This window comes from Lissotriton vulgaris, unplaced genomic scaffold, assembly GCF_964263255.1.
Source record: "Lissotriton vulgaris unplaced genomic scaffold, aLisVul1.2 SCAFFOLD_520, whole genome shotgun sequence".
NCBI classification, from domain to species: domain Eukaryota; kingdom Metazoa; phylum Chordata; class Amphibia; order Caudata; family Salamandridae; genus Lissotriton; species Lissotriton vulgaris.
Genome location: NW_028255828.1, coordinates 571453 through 592121, shown reverse-complemented (window position 1 = coordinate 592121; position 20669 = coordinate 571453). Strand labels below are relative to the sequence as shown.

General features: G+C 49.8%; 1 protein-coding gene across 2 annotated transcripts in view; it reads left to right on the top strand.

The window, feature by feature from the left end:
• Positions 1-19655, top strand: part of LOC147658876 (uncharacterized) — a 152853-nt gene extending 133198 nt beyond the window's left edge. For both annotated transcript variants that reach the window (XM_086952067.1, XM_086952068.1), the window contains exon 2: positions 16866-19655. In XM_086952067.1, the coding sequence (XP_086808193.1) occupies positions 17527-19152 (1626 nt within the window). In that variant the 5' untranslated portion in view covers positions 16866-17526 and the 3' untranslated portion in view covers positions 19153-19655. The remainder of the gene's footprint in view (positions 1-16865) is intronic.
• Positions 19656-20669: the final 1014 nt, after the last annotated feature.

Sequence of the window (20669 nt, the reverse complement as noted above, 5' to 3'; positions counted from 1 at the left end):
TAGCAAACAAATGCGTTTTTAGGGCCTTTCTGAACGAGAAGAGGTTGCTGTTACCCCGGATGGCAAAGGGGAGGGCATTCCAGAGTCTGGTCGCCGAATGGGAAAAAGAGCGGCCACCCCAACGGGCTTTGTTAATTTTAGAGGAGGTGGCCAGCTGCAGGGTACCAGACCGAAGGGGGCGTGTTGGAACATAAGGCGTAACCAGAGGGTGCAGAATCGCTGGGCCTACACGGTGGAAGGATTTGTGCATGATGCACAGAGCTTTGAACTGCACTCTGGCAGCCATTGGGAGCCAATGAAGGTCCTTCAGAGCCTTCCTCGCCGACTGCCGACGGGACAGATTGAACAATAGGCGGGCCGCACTGTTTTGTGTGACCTGGAGCCTCTGAAGGACCGAAGCCGGTGCTCCCAGGTAGAGAGCGTTCCCGTAATCCAGGCGAGAGAGAATGAGGGCCTGGACCATGATCCTCCTCGCCTGGAAAGGGAGCAAAGGGAGCACCCGCCGGAGCATCCTCATTAGTCCGAAGCAAGTGGCAGCAGTCTTAGTAGCCTGGACAGAGAAATCAAGGGCAGTGTCAAACCAGATCCCGAGGCTCTTTATCTGGGACTTGGGCTCAGGAGGAGCGCCAAGACATGGTGGCCAGACGGGTGCAAGAGCAGACGGGGAGGGATTTCCAAGGAGAATGATGTCTGTCTTCTCCCCGTTAAGCTTGAGACAGGAGGCTTGCATCCAACTGGCAACAGCCTCTAGACAGGGGCCTAAGGTGTTGGATGATCCATCTGCGTGGTCTAACGAGACCACCAGCTGCGTATCATCCGCGTAGGTGACTATACGCACACCAAAGGGATGGACTATCCTGTCCAGAGGTTCCATGTAGGCGTTAAAGAGGGTCGGGCTCAGGGAGGAGCCCTGAGGGACCCCACACCTGAGAGGATGTTTAGGAGAGACTGTCTCACCCTCAAAGACCCGGAAAAAGCGCTCACTCAGAAAGGAGGTGAGCCAGTCCAGAGCCGCGCCCGACACGCCCATGCCCGCCAGTCGGTATACTAGCGTGGCATGGTTCACCGTGTCCCCCAGGACAGGCACTAAGGTCTAACAGGATAATGGCCACCTTTCCTCCCCGATCCAAAGTCGTTCTTGCTTCCTCTGTGACCGCCAACATGGCAGTTTCTGTGCCATGTTGAGGGCGAAAACCTGTCTGGGAGGCACGCAACAGACAGTTGGACTCCAGATAGTCTGTTAAGATATTGTTGGTGTGCCTCTCCAGCAGTTTACTCAACCAGGGAAGCAACGAAATGGGGCGGTAGTTGGACAGGTTGTTCTGGTCCAGGGAGGGTTTCTTGAGAAGCGCCCTCACCATGGCACACTTCCAAGCGAGTGGGACCGACCTGGACACAATGGAGGTGTTTAAAGCTTCCAGGATCACAGGACGAATAACGTCCAGTGCCTTGACAAGGATCCGGGGGGGTGCCGGGTCATTGGGGGAGCCAGAAGAAACCTTGGAGATTAATCTATCCAGGCTGGCGGCATCAAGAAGCGGAATTGTGTCCAGTTTGCAGGGAGCCGAGGAGTCAGCTGGCCTAGGAGGGACGGAGGGGGTATTGACTGTAGGATTACTAAAAGATGAATATATGGTCGAGATTTTCTTGGAAAAAAAGGCAGCTAGCTCATTACAGCGGTCTTGTGCCCCTTCAACAGAAGGACGCTAGGCCGGAGCTGAAATGAGGGACTTAGCTATCCTAAAGATTTCTCTAGGCGCATTTGCTGCAGCACTAATTTTACCTTCATAGAAGGAGGTTTGCGCCATTTTAATCTCTGATTTATAGAGCCTCATTGCGGACCTGTATTCGTCTTTCCTAGACTGAGAATGGTCCTTCCTCCACGCTCTCTCTAGTTTGCGGCAGTCAAGCTTTAATAACCTCAGAGCAGGAGTGTACCAGGGTGCAACTTTAGGTCTTCTGATGAGATTACAAGGGCGTTTGGGAAGAACTTGGTCTAAAGTGCTGGAGATCCAGTGATCAAAGTTGCTAGAAGCTGAGGCAGGGTTCAAGGCCTTTCTCGGGGGGTCTTGAGTAAGGGCCGTTGTCCAATCGGTGAGGGGAAGTGAGGACCATTTCCTGCCCATGTACTTTATAGAGGCTTCAGGAGGGGGACAAGAGTTAGAAAGCCAGGTGAACGGTATCAAAAAATGATCGGTCCAAGGCAGAGGAACAGGGGACTCTACATTAAGGTTGATATTACTGTATATGTGATCGAGAAGATGTCCCTTCTTATGGGTCGCCTGATAGCCTCTCTGACAGAGGTCTAACGCTTGCATGTTGGCCCGCAAGATATTAGCTGCCGTATCCTGGGGGGAATATGCAAACACAACAGGTGATGGACAGAATGTGGATCAATGTCACACACTCCCCCCAGTCCAAAGATCTGGGCCCAAATCCATCGTTTTTTTGCACTCCACACCACCCTGGGTTAGACAATGGCGAAATGCAAATCAGCTCTGACCCTGTGCCCCATGGAAACAGTCCAGTCTGAACTACAAAAGCCATGTCCTTCCCAGAACGGAATCAAGCATCCGAGGACCGGACCGGTTTCGAGGTAACACCTCTCATCAGCCCGGCTAGCTTGACTCCAGTGGTGTGGAGTGCCTGGGACCCACGTCTGGGCATCCCCAGCGCACTTAGGGCGGAATATGCAAACACAACAGGTGATGGACAGAATGTGGATCAATGTCACACACTCCCCCCAGTCCAAAGATCTGGGCCCAAATCCATCGTTTTTTTGCACTCCACACCACCCTGGGTTAGACAATGGCGAAATGCAAATCAGCTCTGACCCTGTGCCCCATGGAAACAGTCCAGTCTGAACTACAAAAGCCATGTCCTTCCCAGAACGGAATCAAGCATCCGAGGACCGGACCGGTTTCGAGGTAACACCTCTCATCAGCCCGGCTAGCTTGACTCCAGTGGTGTGGAGTGCCTGGGACCCACGTCTGGGCATCCCCAGCGCACTTAGGGCGGAATATGCAAACACAACAGGTGATGGACAGAATGTGGATCAATGTCACACACTCCCCCCAGTCCAAAGATCTGGGCCCAAATCCATCGTTTTTTTGCACTCCACACCACCCTGGGTTAGACAATGGCGAAATGCAAATCAGCTCTGACCCTGTGCCCCATGGAAACAGTCCAGTCTGAACTACAAAAGCCATGTCCTTCCCAGAACGGAATCAAGCATCCGAGGACCGGACCGGTTTCGAGGTAACACCTCTCATCAGCCCGGCTAGCTTGACTCCATCCTGGGGGTATCCTGGGGGTCATCTGAATGGATATTAAAATCCCCAAGCAGAGTGAGGTTAGATGAGGTCACGGCTGCGTTAGCGGTGAGATCAGTAATTTGAGTGATAAAATTGTTGAGGGAGCCTGGTGGTCGATAGAGTAGAATACCAGAAAAAGTGGTGGTAGGGGAGAGATCAAGTGCAAAGTGTAAGCTCTCACAGGTCAGCAAGGAATTAGAAGTGACCCGACACTTAAAGGTGTCCCTATATATAATAGCTAAGCCCCCGCCTCTCCCCGATTGGCGGTCGAGGTGCTTAAGGGTGTAGCCTGGAGGAGCGGCCCATAATAAGGACGGGTCGTTGTCAATCTGAAGCCAAGTTTCCGTTAAAAATAGGGCGTCAGGATTAAGCTCATCAATCAACAGATGCAACTCTGTGGAGTGTTTAGGTAGCGACCGGCAATTAAGGAGATACAATCTCCAAAACTCTCCCAACGGGAGGGAGCCGCTACATGGGCGGGAGGTGCTCCATGTACAGTGCTTGCAGTGATGGTCGGTATTAGCTGGAGAGACGGAATGGGAGCAGGAAGGACTGACAGGGGGGCGTAAGGAGTGTAACCACAAAGAGTTGTAGACAACTTGATTACCGACCATGATGCCGGTAACAACCCAGGACCAGCGAGAAGCGTCTGGACGCGGACTGGCGCAGACTGGCTTCTCTTTGGCGCCTCTTCGGCGCGTATACGGCGCTACCGCAGCGCGTCACCGCTGCGCGGGATAGGAAGAGGTCATATAGATTAGGCCAGGGTGGAGACTAGCCCGTCAACCTCCCCTTCGCCCTGTCCTTCGCAGGAGATGGCGGAGCCTCGACTTTTGCATCCCCTCTACTCGTTTCCCCTTCTTTTCCAGTGCCGGGAGCGACCCTCGCCCAACTAAAAGAATTTTATGATGTCATGTGCGCCATATTTGGATGGCCAGCTCCTGCTGGTGCACCTGCTGGCCCCGCAGGTTCAGCTGAAGGAGGCCTGTGTGTTCCGTGCCTTCGGATCATGCCCCTCTAGGATCTGTTCCCAGATCCAGACCTGTGCCAGTCGTACCCCTGTGACCTTCCCCGGCACGGCGTCTGTTGCTGAGGCCCTCGGCTTCGCCAGCGCCCACTGGCAGCGCCCCCCCTATCTTCATTCCGATAACACGCCATTCAACCTGCCCCATTCTGAAGGGTTATGCATGGAGGATGAAGATTGGGAAGGGCAGAGGATCCCTTAGAAATCCTGCAACCCAATTAGGACCTGGGTGATGCCAGCTGCCTGGACATCTCTCCAGATTCTAGCATACTGTCTACCCCTAACCTGGCTATGGATGAGTGAGCTTCATTTGCAGTGGTGCTGCGTAGGGCTGCGCAGGTCTTGGACATGCAGCTTCCTACCGTGGGAGTCAAAACTAATGTCCTGATGGAGGTCCTGCAGCCTGGCATCTCTTCCTTTCCCCGGAACCCGTACTGCCTTTTAGTGAGGCTTTAACAGGTGTTCTACAGGGCCCCTGGTCTAAGCCCAGCACAGGGGCTCCTGCGAATAGAACCATTGCCTGCTGCCACCACCCTGCACCGGGCGACTCCGCTTTCCTCTCTACCCACCCCACCCCACAGAGCTTGGTGGTTCAAGCCTCTACTTCCCATGGCGTGTTCCCTTCCTCACCCTCTGGACAGGCAATCCAAAAGGCTGGACAGCTTTGGTAAAAAAATCTTTTCTTCTAACAGCCTAGCATTGCCTCTTGGGCCATTAGTCCCATTCTCTATGAGAAACGGTTGCGCAAATGCTTCCCAGAGTCTCGAGGGAGGACCGAGCTCTCCTCTCCCAAGCCATTACAGACGGGAGAGATGCAGCTAAGTTTGCCATACGATGTGGCTTAGATACAACAGACTTGCTAGGCAGAGCGATTGTCCTCGACGGTGGCTGAGGCCTTCTTGCTTTTCTGGGGATTTCCATGCTAACCTTATGGACAAGCTCTTTGATGGCTCCCGTCTCTTTGTGGACAAGGCGGACTTAGCGCTTGAGCATTTGAAGAATACATGGGCTACGGCCAAGACCTTAAGCCTCTCCACATAATCCCGGCTAGTGTCTGCTTTTCGCCCCTTTCGAGGAGCTTCCAACCGCGCCAACCCTATTGCAGCCAGAGGATCCCACAAGTCCAGCAAACTTTGCTTGGCCGCTGACTGGGTTCACCCCGACCTCTTGGGTTGGGTAGCCAGAAGTGAGGTCAAGCGACAGCCCCGTCCTCCACCGCAAAACCCGCCTAGTATGAACCTTCTGGATCATGGATGTCCAGTTGGTGGCAGGATACACCATCACCTCTACCACTGGTGAGATATCACCTCGAACGAGTGGGTGCAGCAAATAGTCAGAAGGGGCTACTCCCTCCCCTTCAAACTACTCTTCCCTCCATGCCTTCATTTATGATCAGTGGACGGAGGATCACCTTGCCTTACTCTGCAAGGAAGTCCAGACTCTCTAGGCCAGGTGAGCCATAGAGAGGGTACCCAGACCAGAGATAGGCTGTGGTTGCTATTCCCTCTATTTTCTGGTTCCGAAGCAGGACAGAGGCCTTCGTCCTATCCTAGACCTCAAAGACGTCAACTACTTCCTCAAAAAAGGAGAACTTTCAGTTTGCCGTGTTCCCCTTCAGCAGCCTCACCAGTGCCCCTCTGGTGTTCACCAAGGTGATGACGGTGGTCGCAGCCCATCTGAGGAGATCAGGGGTTCCAGTCTTCCCCTATCTCGACGACTGATTGTTGAAGGTGGGCTTGTGCCAAGCAGTTGTCTCCCACCTCCAGACTATGGCAAACCTTCATTTTCTGGGGCTCACTATCAATGTGCCGAAGTTCCACCTCACTCCCTCTCAGACGCTCCCTTTCATCGGAGCGGTTCTGAGCACAGTGCAGTTTTGGGCCTATCCTCCTGAATGGCGAGTCCAGGATATCCTGGATTTCCTTGAGAATGACTCTGAGGCTGTTGGGCCTCATGGCAGCCTGCATCCAGCTAGTGGATCATGCCAGATGGCACATGCAGGATCTGCAGTGGGACTTGAAGTTCCAAGGGGCCGCGCATTGAGCAATTCTCAGTGACCTAGTTCAGATATCTGAGGGCACCACAAACTACCAGCGGTGGTGGCTGACAAACCACAATTGGGTCACAGGCAGACCCCTCTCCCTTCCTCACCCAGATCTCACGGTAGTGACGGATGCGTTCCCCTGGGTTTGCCGAGGCCATCTGGGAGAGGTGGAGATCAAAGGACTCTGGTCTACGGCGGAAGCCAAGCTCCATAGCAATCTGTTGGAGCTTTGTGCGATCCAGTTGGTACTGAAAGCCTTTGTACCATCCCACAAGGTAAAGCTAGTTCAAGTGTTCACGGACAATACTACCGCCATGTGGTACTGTAATAAGAAGCCCTGTGTCTCTGGACTTGTCTGGAACAGGGCATTTCCCTGGTGGTTCAACATCTGGTCAGTTCTCTGAATGCCAGAGCGGACAAACTCAGCCACCAGTGCCTTGCGGATCACAAACGGTGTCTCCCTCCGGAGGTGGTGCAAGGTGTCTTTCTACAGCGGGGAGAGCCTTGGTTAGATCTGTTTGCCTTGGAAGAGAATGTGCAATGTCAGCAGTTTTGCATGTTTAAGTTTCCAAGGAGACTCTCTCTATGCAACGCTTTTGTAGCATGTGGAGCACAGGGGCCTCCTATACGCCTTTCCGCCCATACCACTCCTACCCTGAGTGCTCAGGAAGATCGGAAGCAAACAGGTCCAAGTCATCCTTGTGGCTCCGGATTGGGCACGGAGAGTCTGGTATCCTAAGCTTCTACAGATGAGCATCGATCTTTCGGTCAGGCTGCCTCTTCGGGAGGATCTTCTGTCACAGCAGCAATGGAGGATCCTCTGCCCGAACCTGTCCACTCCGCCTCCTTGCGTGGTGATTGAGTGGCGTCAGTTGACAGCTTTTGACCTTCCTGCCGAAGTCTGTGAGGTTATTCCGACTTCCAGGCGCCCTCCACGAAGTCGGTATATGCCTGTTTATAGCAACATTTTTGTAAATACTGTACAAAATGGTCTATTGACCCTTTGTGTGTTTCCCTGTCAGGTGTCCTTCTGTTTATTCTCTAATTGGCCCAGCAGGGCTCTGCTTTGGGCACTCTGAAGGGCTTCCTTTCAGTCATGTCTGCTTTTCATTGGCTGCCAGATCAGCCATCTCTTTTCAAATCTCCTCTTGTTTAGAGATTTTTAAATGGGTTTACCCATATGTTCACCCCCATGCCTTTTATTATGCCCCCAATGGGACATTAATTTAGTCCTTTTTTCATGTGTGCACCAGTTGAACTTCTGCACAATTGTCCCCTCTCGCTGCTCACTATTAAAACAGCCTTTTTTAGTGGCAATTACTTCTGCCAGGAGGGTGAGTGAACTATAAGCACTGTCATCTCAGCCTCCTTCCCTGACCATGTTTCCATACAAAGTAATGCTCAGCACAAGGGCATCTTTCTGCCAAAGGGGGTAACACCTTTCCATCTGGCCCAATCTGTTTCTCTGCCCACTTTCTATGTGCCTCTGCATCCTTCCAAGGAAGAAAAGCATCTCCACTGTCTGGACCCGGGTCGACGACCAACTCTTCATAGGGTATATGAGAGCAAAGAAGGAGTGGGCAGTTCAGAAAAGGACTATTTCACGCTGGGTAATCCTTTAAGTAAGAAAAGCGAGCATACCTTATAGGAAAGAGACAGCATTTCAGGCGGTGGTTAGGGGCATACAAGCACAGACATGCTTGCCTATGCCACACTTGAGGTACTCCCTTGCAGCTTATGGCCTAATATGTGTTAAGGGACTCCTGCACATGCTCAGTACATGGTTTAGCACCCTTTATTGACGTTTCTGGTATATTAGAGGAATTGAAAGGAAGTGAGTCACTACTAGTTGTATCATGAGCAGCATGCCATTTTAGAGTGTAAACACCTTCAAAAATACTAACCATATTTCACCAACCCAAGGAAGGAATACAATTATGGATCCCACAGAGTGTTGCAGTATAGGATGAAAGCTACTGTAGAGGCAACTACTAAGGCTATGCTTTTTTAATTTTTTTATTTGTACAATGTTGCTGGATTTGTTTGTTAGACTTGAATTTGTGCTAATCTGTTTACAGCTTTTTTATAGCATTTAATTAAATACTTTATTCAAGTTGAAACCTTAAAAGCATAGTTATAGCATTCATATAACTATTAATAAATAACATTTTAATTCAGTTTCTATGCTACTGAGTCCTAAGTTCTTCACGTTAGGAGTAATTGCTGTTGACACCGAGATTACATTACAGATATCTTGGTTTCTGTTTAATTCAGTTCTGTGCGAATCTGATCACAGGCATCTTGTGTCCCGATTTAGAGTTTGGTGAAGAAAGGTATTTAGTCACAAAAGTGACAGAGTACGCTTTTCCCAAAACCCAACCGTCTTCCCACCCTAAATAGAGTCAGTAGAAACGACAAATTTCTATGAACAAAGCCCCCGTTGGCTCTGTTGACGGAAAGCACTCTGGGCAGCACAACAGAGAAGGGCGCGAGTGCCCTAACCTTCTGGCCTGGGTCCCGCTCTCCCTCCCCGCAGCTCCGCCTGGCAGCTCGCCACCGCTGGCTGGAAGAGCAGGGTTCGAGTCCGCTCTCGACCCGCTATCTGCTTTGCGTGTGCCTTCCTTTAATACTTGCTGATTATTAAATTTTGTGGTAGCTCTCTTGCATTTTTGTTAATTTTGTCACTTTTCTTGCCTTTCTCCCCACTGTTGATTCACGCCGCCTGGTGACCATGCCCGCTTGACACTTCCCGCCGTCCCGCCTACCAACTGCACTTTCCCTCCACTCTCCCCTATTTAATGGAGCCCACTGGTGCGCCAAAGGCAAGCCCATCCGCGACCACCGCCAGGAACCCTGGATCTCCACCCACCCACCGCTCCTCGCTCTCAACCCCGGAAGGACCAACAACTGCCATCGCTCTCAACTCCGGGAGGAACAACAACTGCCAGCTGTCCACGCGGAGTATCACCCGCGGACAGTTTTCCTGCCGCCACTCTTGCCAGACATTCAACACCCCTGCACCGAACGTCAACGCTGCCGAAAATCTGAGGTGCATCCTTCTCAATGTGCTCTCCCTGCAGAGACACGCCATTGAAATCTGGGACCTCCTTGACACCCTCTCGCCGGACATTGCCTTCTTTACAGAGACCTTGGCCAACACCTCCTTCGCACCTGACATTGTCACCGCCATCACAGACGGATACAAAATCCAGAGAAAAGACCAGCCCAACCAACCCAGGAGGAAGACTCGCCATCGCACACAAGAGGTCCCTCCGACTCTCCACCTCCATCACAAATGATACCCTCTCCACCACCAAGCACCATCACTGCAAGATACAGACAAGCCCAAGAACAACTTTTCGCGGCACTCTCGCCTACAAACTCGTTGGCCATGACCATTACCGACCTCATCGCACCCAATGCCATCACTTCCACGGACTACATACTCATCGGAGACCTGAACTTCCACCTCAACAACCCCACTGGCCCCAACTCCACAACCCTCCTGGACAATCTCACCAACATCGGCCTGAAACCAATCAATCAATCAATCATGACATTTATAAAGCGCGCTACTCACCCGTCAGGGTCTCAAGGCGCTGGGGGGAGGGGTCCGCTACTGCTCGAAAAGCCAGGTCTTGAGTAGCTTCCTGAAGGTGAGATGGTTCTGGGTTAGTCGAAGGTGGATGGGGAGGGAGTTCCATGTCTTGGCTGCCAGGTAGGAGAAGGATCTTCCTCCGGCGGTGGCTCTGCGGATGCGTGGAACGGCGGCGAGGGCGAGGCTGGTCGACCTTAGCTGGCTGGTGGGTGTGTAGAAGGTCAGGCGGTTGTTGAGGTACTTGGGGCCTTGGTCGTGGAGAGCCTTGTGTGCGTGGTTAAGGAGTCTGAACGTGATCCTCTTGCTGACGGGGAGCCAGTGCAGGTCTCTCAGGTGGCCGGAGATGTGGCTGTGTCGGGGGATGTCCATGATGAGTCGTGCAGAGGCGTTCTGGATGCGTTGGAGTCTTTCCTGGAGTTTTGCTGTGGTTCTAGCGTAGAGGGAGTTTCCTTAGTCCAGTCGGCTGGTGACGAATGCCTGGGTGACCGTCTTCCTGGTTTCGGTGGGGATCCATCGGAAGATCTTTCGGAGCATGCGCAGGGTGTTGAAGCATGATGATGAGACGGCGTTGACTTGCCTGGTCATCGAGAGGGAGCAGTCCAGGATGAAGCCTAGGTTACGTGTGTGTTCCGTTGGCTTGGGTGCGGTGCCCAGGGCCAGAGGCCACCAGGAGTCGTCCCAGGCGGAGGGCGATGACCCCAGGATGAGGACTTCCGTCTTGTCTGAGTTCAGTTTCAGGCGGCTGTTCTTCATCCACTCTGCGACGTCTCTCATTCCTTCGTGTAGGCTGGTTCTGGCGGTGGCTGGGTCGTTGGTGAGGGAGAGGATCAGCTGGGTGTCGTCGGCGTAGGAGATGATGTTGAGGTTGTGTTGGCGTGCGACGGCTGCGAGGGGGGCTCATGTAGACGTTGAAGAGGGTGGGGCTGAGCGATGATTCCTGTGGTACTCTGCAGATGACTTCTGTGGCCTCGGATCTGAACGGGGGAAGCGGACTCTCTGGGTTCTTCCCTCGAGGAACGAGATGATCCACTTCAGTGCCTTCTCTTGGATTCAGATGTTGTTGAGGCGATGCACTAGGATGCGGTGGCAGACAGTGTCGAACACTGCGGAGAGGTCCAGGAGGATGAGGGCCGCTGTTACTTGTTGTCGAGCAGGGATCTGATGTCGTCAGTGGCTGCGATGAGGGCGGTCTCGGTGCTGTGGTTGGCTCGGAAGCCGGACTGCGAGTGGTCGAGGGATCCATTCGTCTCGAGGAAGGCAGCCAGTTGTCTGTTGACGGTCTTCTCGATGACTTTGGCCGGAAAAGGGAGGAGCGAGATGGGGCGGAAGTTCTTGAGGTCGGTGGGGTCCGCTGTTGGTTTTTTCAGGAGGGCGCTGAGCTCGGCGTGCTTCCAGCTTTCCAGGAAGGTGGCGGTGTTGAAGGAGGCGTTGATGACGTCCCGGAGTTGGGGTGCGATGATGGAGACGGCCTTGTTGAAGACGTGGTGGGGGCAGGGGTCGGTTGGTGATCCGGAGTGGATGGTGTTCATCGTGCGGGTGGTGTCTTCGGTGCTGACCGGAGTCCAGGCGCAGAGGGTGTGGTGGGGGGCGTTGGTTCGGTGGTTGGGTGCGTGGTTGGTGCGTCGAAGCTGTTGTGTATTTCGGCTATCTTGCGGTGGAAGAACGAAGCCAGTGAGTCGCAGAGGTCTTGCGAGGGAGCAAAGTCGTTGTTTCCGGCGCTGGGGTTGGAGAGCTCTTTGACGATGCTGAAGAGTTCCTTGCTGTTGTGGGCGTTGTTGTACAGTCGTTCCTGGAAAGCTGTCTTCTTGTTGGTCCGGATCAGCTGGTGGTGTTTGCGGGTGGCGTGCTTCAGGGCAGTCATGTTGTTTGTGGTCTGGTCGTTGCGCCAGGCTTTCTCGAGGGTGCGGCAGTTCTTCTTGGAGTCCTTGAGATCGTCTGTGAACCAAGAGGCTTTCTTTCTGCCGTGTCCGCTGGGAGGGGTCTTCAGTGGTGCGAGGTCGTCTGCGCAGTTGCTGATCCACTGTGTGAGGTTGTTGGCTGCTTCGTTGGGGTCCGTTGTGCTGGCGGGAGGGTTCTGGCTGAGGGAGGTGGTGAGCTGGTCGGCGGTGATCTTGTTCCAGTTCCTGCGAGGAATCTGTTGCGGGTGGTGGTGGGTCATGGTTTTTCTGAAGCTGAAGTGGAAGCAGCTGTGGTCAGTCCAATGAAGTCCGGTGGAATGGCTGAAGGAGATGTACTTGCTGGAGGAGAAGACTGGGTCAAGCGTGTGGCTGGCGTAGTGGGTGGGGGTGTTCACCAGTTGCTTGAGTCCGAGGTTGGCGAGGTTGTCCAGCAGGGTGGTGGTGGTGTTGTCCTTGTTGTTCTCCAGGTGGAAGTTGAAGTCCCCTAGGAGGATGTAGTCACCGGAGGAGAGGGCGTGCGGGCTGACGAAGTCTGTGATGTCTTCGCTGAATTGTGTGCGTGGTCCCGGGGGTCTGTAGATGAGGGTGCCTCTGAGGGTGGTCTTCGGGTCGGTGTGTATCTGGAAGTAGAGGTGTTCGGCGGCGGTGAAAGTGTCATCGGAGCTGGTCGTGATGCGGATGGTGTTCTGGGAGGCGGGAGCGGGGTGGCGCGGGGATCGGGTACCGAGGAGGAAGGGGGCGGGTCTGCAGAGGAGCAGCGGCAGGGAGCGGGGAGGGGGTAAAGGCGGGAAAGCGGTTGAGAGAGGGCTAAGAGCGCAGAAACGAAGAACGTAGAACAGGGCACAGGGCAGATGGCAGAATAGCACAGGGAATGGCAGACACATGGAAGAAGACAACAATCTATGCCACAAGGGCAGTGGTGACCTGAGCGGGGCAGGCAGGGAGACCGGGCGCACTCTGGGGGAGCCGCGCGGTGGGTGGAGCGACCTTCGCAGACCAGGGGTCAGATCGCGCTCACCGTCGCGCGGGGTCACCCTAAATAGCTGGTGGGAGGGAGGAGCAGCAGCTGGGAGGCGGGAGCGGGGTCGCGCGGGGATCGGGTACCGAGAAGGAAGGGGGCGGGGCCGCAGGTGAGCAGTGGCAGGGAGCAGGGAAGGGGTAAAGGCGGGAAAGCGGTCGAGAGAGGGCTAAGAGCGCAGAAACAAAGAATGTAGAATAGGGCACATGGCAGATGGCAGAATAGCACAGGGAATGGCAGACACAGGGAAGAAGACAACAATCTATGCCACAAGGGCAGTGGTGACCTGAGCGGGGCAGGCAGGGAGACTGGGCGCACTCTGGGGGAGCCGCGTGGCGGGTGGAGCGACCTTCGCAGACCAAGGGTCAGAAACAGCTCATCATCACACCCACCCACAAGGCAGGACACACCCTCGACCCCATCTTTGCAGGAGGTAACAACATACACTTCAGCCACACCACGCCACGCCCCTGGACGGATCACCACTGCGTACACTTCAATGACGACAAACCCACCGCCCCAAACCTTCAACACGCCCCCACGAAGGAACTGGAGCAAAGTAACTGAGTAGCAGCTCGACTCGACACTCAACCGCGGCGCCCCCCCCTCATCGACCGACGCCAACCTCGCAGCCAAAGAACTCCCCACATGGATCTCCAATTGTGCAGACTAACTTGCACCCCTACGCAACTCCAACAGACCGCGCCCCAGAAAAGCCAACAAGTTCACCACCGACCTCCAAGAACACAGACACACTTGCAGATGTCTCAAGAAGAACTGGACCCCGGACGATCACATCACCTACAAGACCGCCATCACAGAATACCACTAACGCATCAGATCCACCAAAAGAACCTACATCCATAACAAGGTCATCACCTCAAAGCAACTTTTCAGCATCATCCAGGAGTTCATGAAACCTCCCAGCGAAACCATGAACATCACCCCCTCCCAGGACCTCTGCGACAAACTCTGGTCCTTCTTCCCTCTAAAAATCAAGGGCCTCTACGACCACTTCAGCGACCAAACACCTGACACCGAAACCATTGCCCTCTCCAGCAACACCAATGGGTCTACCATCTCCTGGACCCCAGCGACCACCGAGGACACCACCTCGACCATGAAAGGCGTCCACTCAGGAGCCCCCATGGACCCCTGCCCAACGCAAATCTACCACAGAGCCGCCACCGCGTTCTCTCCCGAACTACGACACACCATCAACGCCACTTTCAAAACCGGCATCTTCCCCGATGACTGGAAATGAGCAGAAGTCGGACCCCTGCTCAAGAAACCTTCAGCAGACCCCACAGACCTCAAGAACTACTGACCCATCTCCCTCCTTCCTTTCGTGGCCAAAGTCATAGAGAAGATTGTCAATGCCCAGCTAACAACATTCTTCGAAGAAAACTCCATCCTCGACGCCTCCCAATCCGGATTCTGAAGCAACCACAGCACTGATACTGCCCTACTCACCGCCACAGACAACATCTGCACCCTCCTCGATAAAGAACACACCGCAGCCCTGATTCTACTCGACCTCTCGGCAGCGTTCGACACCATCTCCCAACGCACACTCACAGCCAGACTCCACGAGGCAGTCACACAGGGAACCACCCTCAAATGGATCAGCTCCTTCCTCATCATCAGAACCCAAAGAATCCGACTGCCACCCTGCCTCTCCGAACCCACGGAAATCAACTGCGGAGTGCCCCAAGGATCGTCACTCAGCCCCACACTCTTCAACATCTACATGACCCTCCTCGCCGCCATAGTCAGACACCACGAATAACCTACGCCGACGACACACAGCTAATCCTCTCCCTCACCAAGGACCCCATCACCACCAGACTCAATTTCTAGGAAGCAATGAAGTACCATGGATGAGTAACAGCTGCTTGAAGCTCAAGTCGGAGAAGACAGAACTCCTCATCCTCGGACCCTCCCTGTCCGCATGGGACAACACCTGGTGGCCCATCGCCCTCTACACCCTTCCCACACCCACGGACCATGCCCGAAACCTCTGCATCATACTCGACTCCTCCCTCTCCATGACCCAACAGGTCAACGCTGTTGCCTCCAGCTGCTTCAACACCCTCCACATCCTTCGAAAGACCTTCAAGTGGATCCTCTTTCCCGAATCAAGGAAGACTGCCACCCACGCACTCATAACCATTAGACTGGACTTTGGAAATGCCCTCTACGCCAGGATCAACATGACTCTCATCCACAAACTACAAACCATACAGAACACCGCAGCCAGACTCGTCCTAGGCATCCCTCGACAGGAACACATCACACAACACCTGCGCCACCTCCACTGGCTCCCAGTAGAGAAGAGTCAATTTCAAGATACTGACACAAGCCTACAAATGCCTCCACAACATCAGACCCCAATACTTCAACGAGAGAATCTCCTTCCACGTACCTAAGAGAAACCTCCGATCCGCCGACCTCGCTGAAGGCCCGCGCATCCGCAAAGCCAGACCAGGTGGAAGAACCTTCTTTCACATAGCAGCCAAGACCTGGAACGAGCTCCTGATCAACATCAGACGCGCTTCCTCCCTGAACATCTTCAAGAAGACACTCAATACCTGGCTCTTCGACTGAACGGAGCTGCAAACCCCCACCCTCCCTCTCCGTGCAGGTGAGTAGATGCTTCACAATCCCCTGATTTATTGTTTGAATGAAGGGGCCGTCTAACAAAGCACATAGCACCACCCATTCTATTTAGGGTAAACAATGCGATGGGATGTGTTTTTGTTACCTGGCAGTATAACCTGCTGATGAAAGGACAAAAAAACACATGACACCCTCACAGAGGAGAAAAAAAACTTCCTGCGTACGGCGGTGAATAGTTTTTTGTTTTCAATTACATATTCCCACTTTTTGAAAAATAAAAACGTAAATACATTTTGGTGAATGAAAGTCAGAACCAACAACGGCTGTCCACCGAACGTTTAGTATGTTGACTGTAACTGTGTGGCCGGCAGTGATCTCTCAGTTTGGCAGATGGTGGTTCGACTGCCAAACATTAGATCAGGCCCTTAGTTTCTGTGTTAATTAAAGCTCTGATCAGTGGATTAGAAGGTATCTTTGTTTTTAGAATATCCACGCTCAGCAATTTAGATCACATTTATCATTGTTTGAAATTTATACTGTGCTTTTGGGACCTTCGATCTGTCACAAAAATATACATGGAAACATTTATCAAGGAGTTGTGTTCGTACTCTCTAACCTGAACTCTTCGTTCCACTTCAGCCTTCCAATTGCAAATCCCAGAAAAGTGTGTGTGCCTTTCAGTCACTGTTGTCAAACTGTGGTATTCTCTTCCTTTATATCTCTGATCGATGCCTGATAAGCTTGTTTGTACAAAGCTTCTCAATAAAACCTTAACCTCTAGCTTCAGTGTTCTCTTCTTTAGCACTAGAAAACTGTAGTTGGTATTGCTGTGCTCCTCAAATAACTGGAATAAATACATGTCTTAGAAGCTTTCTTTTTCATCCCAATACATTCTGTGGATATTAATGACAATGGCTTTATGTTAATGTCAATTCATGCCGTAATTATTGGATTAGACATCGAGGTTTTTGTTTTAATCTATTTTGTCAGCAGTCATGTTTACTAATTTTACCTATATTTCTTATTATGTGTTTGGTAATTGGATTACACATATCTCTGTGTCCATTATAATTTGTGTTGTGAACATTGTTAGTGGATGACTAACAATATGCTTTGAATCTCATTACAAATTAGCAAGTCTTTTGGTTCATAAATGAGTAAAGTACCTTGGTCACCAGATTGTTAATACTATTTCTATGCTAATGCATTGTGACTATACCTTACAGAAGCATTCCTGGCTTTTGTTACTTCATATCCATATAAGAAAACAAATTGATATTTTTATTGCTGATAGTTGTATTTTGTGACTCATAAAATGCTAATGCCTATATATCTTTTTTTGTCCCGTAGGTAAAAGAAATCCAAAAAAAAAACAATAGTCGGAGGAATATCGAGGACACCAGGAACTGCAATTCAACTTTTGAGACACTAGCCCCCTGAAATGTACAAAACAGTTTTGGGAGATTTTATTTCACTAAAGAATCTCTTCATAATTGTTAGCCATGTGCGCTCCTTGCGTAAACAGCATTTTCTGTGTTAAATTGGTAGCAGACACCAATGAATGCCTCATGAATGTGACAGTACGTCACAACAAAGGAGTATCTCATGAGTATGACTACAAATGAACATTCCAAGGAACTCTAATCCATCAAGGGGACTACAAAGGAAAAAGGCCACACAAATGTATAGCATGTAACAGATCTTTCCAGGAAAACAACTTTGCAGTACTAATAGTATTGCTAAGAATTAAGAATGTAGAGAGGTTATTTTTTCTATATGTGTAAGTAAACTGCACCTAACTTGGAAGTACTAACTTGGACAGATACAGGAGAAACTACATACATTTACCCAGTATCTCTAGGATTTTATTACAAAATTAATTATTTAAACATAATGTGTGCATTATGGAGGAGGCGCACGAATGCTCTAAATGTGACTGAGATTTCTATATAAATACCCATTAGGAAAACATTAAGTAGATCTCAGCCTAATAAGACAAAATAAATCTACAATGTTTACCAAGCCGTCTGTTAGAGAAAGCTGTTTGATGGCAGGCAAGCAAAATCTTATTGAAGAAAAAATATTTCACTGCATCAAATGTAAAGGTTTTTTCACAGATGGTTCTCTCATTGTACAAAAGTCAGGCAAAACTGAACCAATACCATATAAATGCACTCAGTGTGACCAGACATTCATTACAAAGGCACAGCTGAAGATAAATCTACAAGCGCATACTGGTGAGAAACCATGTGAATGTTCTGAATGCGATAAGGCTTTCAATCAAAAGGGTGAACTAATACTACATCACAGAAATAACACTACGGAGAAACCATATAAATGTTCTGAATGTGAGAAGACTTTCAAGGAAACTAGTGATATATCATCACATGAGAGAATTCACGCTGGGAAAAATATATATAGATGTTCAGAATGTAATAAGACTTTCAGTCAAAATGCAAATCTGATAAAACATCAGAGAACACACACTGAAGCAAAACCATATAAATGTTCTGAATGTGACAATACGTACAGGCAAAAAAGAGATTTATCATCACATGAGAGAATTCACACTGGGGAGAAACCATATAAATGTTCTGAATGTAATAAGGCGTTCAGTGAAAAAGCACGCCTGAGAAGACATCAGAGAACACACACTGAAGCCAAACCGTATAAATGTTCTGAATGTGATAAGACTTTCAGGCGAAATCATTATCTGTATATACATCAGAGAATCCACACAGGGGAGAAACCATATAAATGCACTGAATGTGACAAGGCTTTCAAGGAGAAGAGTGGTCTTTCAGTTCATCAAAAAATCCACACAGGGGAGAAACCATACAGATGTTTTGAATGTGAAAAGGCCTTCATTACAAAAGGAAATTTAAGGCTGCATCACATGTCTCACAGCGGTGAGACTCCTTATAAATGTTCTGAGTGTGACAAGGGTTTCAGAACTAAACAACAACTAATGCGACATCAGAATTGTCACACTGGAGAAAAACCATATCAATGTTCTGAATGTGACAAGACGTACAAGCAAAAAAGAGATTTATCATCACATGAGAGAATTCACACTGGGGAAAAACCATATAAATGTTTTGAATGTAATAAGGCGTTCAGTGAAAAGAAATGCCTGAGAAGACATCAGGGAACACACACTGGCGAGAAACCACATAAATGTTCTGAGTGTGCCAAGTGTTTCATCACGAAGGACCAGCTAATAAAACATCAAAGAATACACACCGGCGAGAAACCATATAAATGTTCTGAATGTGAAAAACATTTTAGCAGAACAGATGACCTATCCAAACACAAGAGAATTCACACCGGTGAGAAACCATATAAATGTCAGTGTGAGAAGGCTTTCAGTTCAAAGTCACAGCTGATAATACATCAGAGAGTTCACACTGGGACAAAACCTTACGGATGTTCTGAATGTCAGAGGGCTTTTAATACTAAAAGATTGTTATGGATACATCACATGTCTCACAGGGGTGAGACGCCATACAAGTGTTCTGAGTGTGATAAAGGTTTCAGAACCAAACCTCAACTAATGCGACATCAGAAGGATCACACTGGAGAAAAACCATATACATGCTCTGAATTTTGCAAGACACTGTATGTGCCTTTCACATGAGAACTTTCTGCATTCTCTGCCTGTTCCTGGAGTTTTGTCTGAACACGATGTGCATGGTCGATAAACAATGCCCCCTGTTATTCTGTTCTGGTCAGTCCCTAGCACCTAGTCAAAACTTTCAAACACAGCTGCTATTGCTGGAAATTCGTGCTTTGATATTACAGGGATGCATACTGTACTAATTAACTTTTAGAGAGAGACCTTTCCAGTAAGAAGAGCTATGCTGTTCCTATGATGTAATACCATCTAGTCACTAAGGTAGGGGGTCTGCTGACAAAGCCCAGAGATTTTCCTTTATATAATAAAATTCCTTCTTACCAAGGGGAGGGTGGTTAGGCATTATAGCTCTTTATCCACTGTCTGTATATGATGACATCGCGCTTCATAATCTATGGAATTCCAACAATGCTAACTGTTTTAGGTATATGCGTTGTGCTGCTGGTAGTGGCTCATATACTGCGTTATGGAGCTCTATAGTTAAAATAAATATTTTTTAACTATAACAGTGACTCTGTCAACTCTTATTGTGAACAAGTGTGAGTGAGCGAAAGGGTACGTCATGCTACCGCAAGAGTTGGGAGTGTTGTGTTCTGGGTTGTCTAATAATTTATAGCTTTGTGATTATATAGGAGAATGAATGAGACACTATTGCTAGTTGCTTTTGGTATTTTGGTTACTAAGGCGATAGGAAGACTTAGCCCCTATACACAGAGGTCTTGGTTTCCTGGCATAGTTCTGTGTATGTGCAGAATCCCTGCAACAATACCAGGTTAGTTGACATCTTACTACATGACTTACCAAGCGTGTAGAGAAAAACTGAACAATCAGACAGATGCCTAATCTGCAATACAAGAAAGGTACAGCAGACGGGGGTCGCTTTACCAGATTCCAGTATCTTTAAATTTTACAGTATGACAGAAAGACTGGGACCACAAGCTTGAGAAAATTACAAAATTACAATTATTTCTAAACTGCTGTTTAACCACCACATTCTGTAGTCGAGCGAAGTCAAATATATTACATAATGCATCTCTCTACCTTAAGAATGCTTGAAACTGAGGTTTTCACTTCAAGGTGCTACATATATATTTGTGAACATGAATCAATTTTAGAGACATTATTGAATTAAAAGAAGCCTTTCATTGGATCTGAAAATCAGTCAGTGCACTGATGAAGTGACTCCTTTCTTTAGAGTACTTCGTTTGCTAGGCCACTTCTGGGTCTGAGGCACACACCGAGGAAAGATATCTAGGACAAAGAAATCTGAAAGAAAGGGACAGATTTGTTCCTGGAAATTAATTTTAAATGAGTAATTCCCTCCATTCACCCTGACTGAGTGTGCTTGTTGTTATTTATTGCATCACTGCATTTTCACAATTGTTTCTCTCAAGATCTGCCATTTAGATAATCACAAAAAGACCAGCTCTCTTCTGAATACTTGTGAGTTGCTGCCTTTAATTATTTCTGCTTTTATAGAGCTCCTGGTTAAACCACTGGTGTGTCCCCGTGCTAATTGC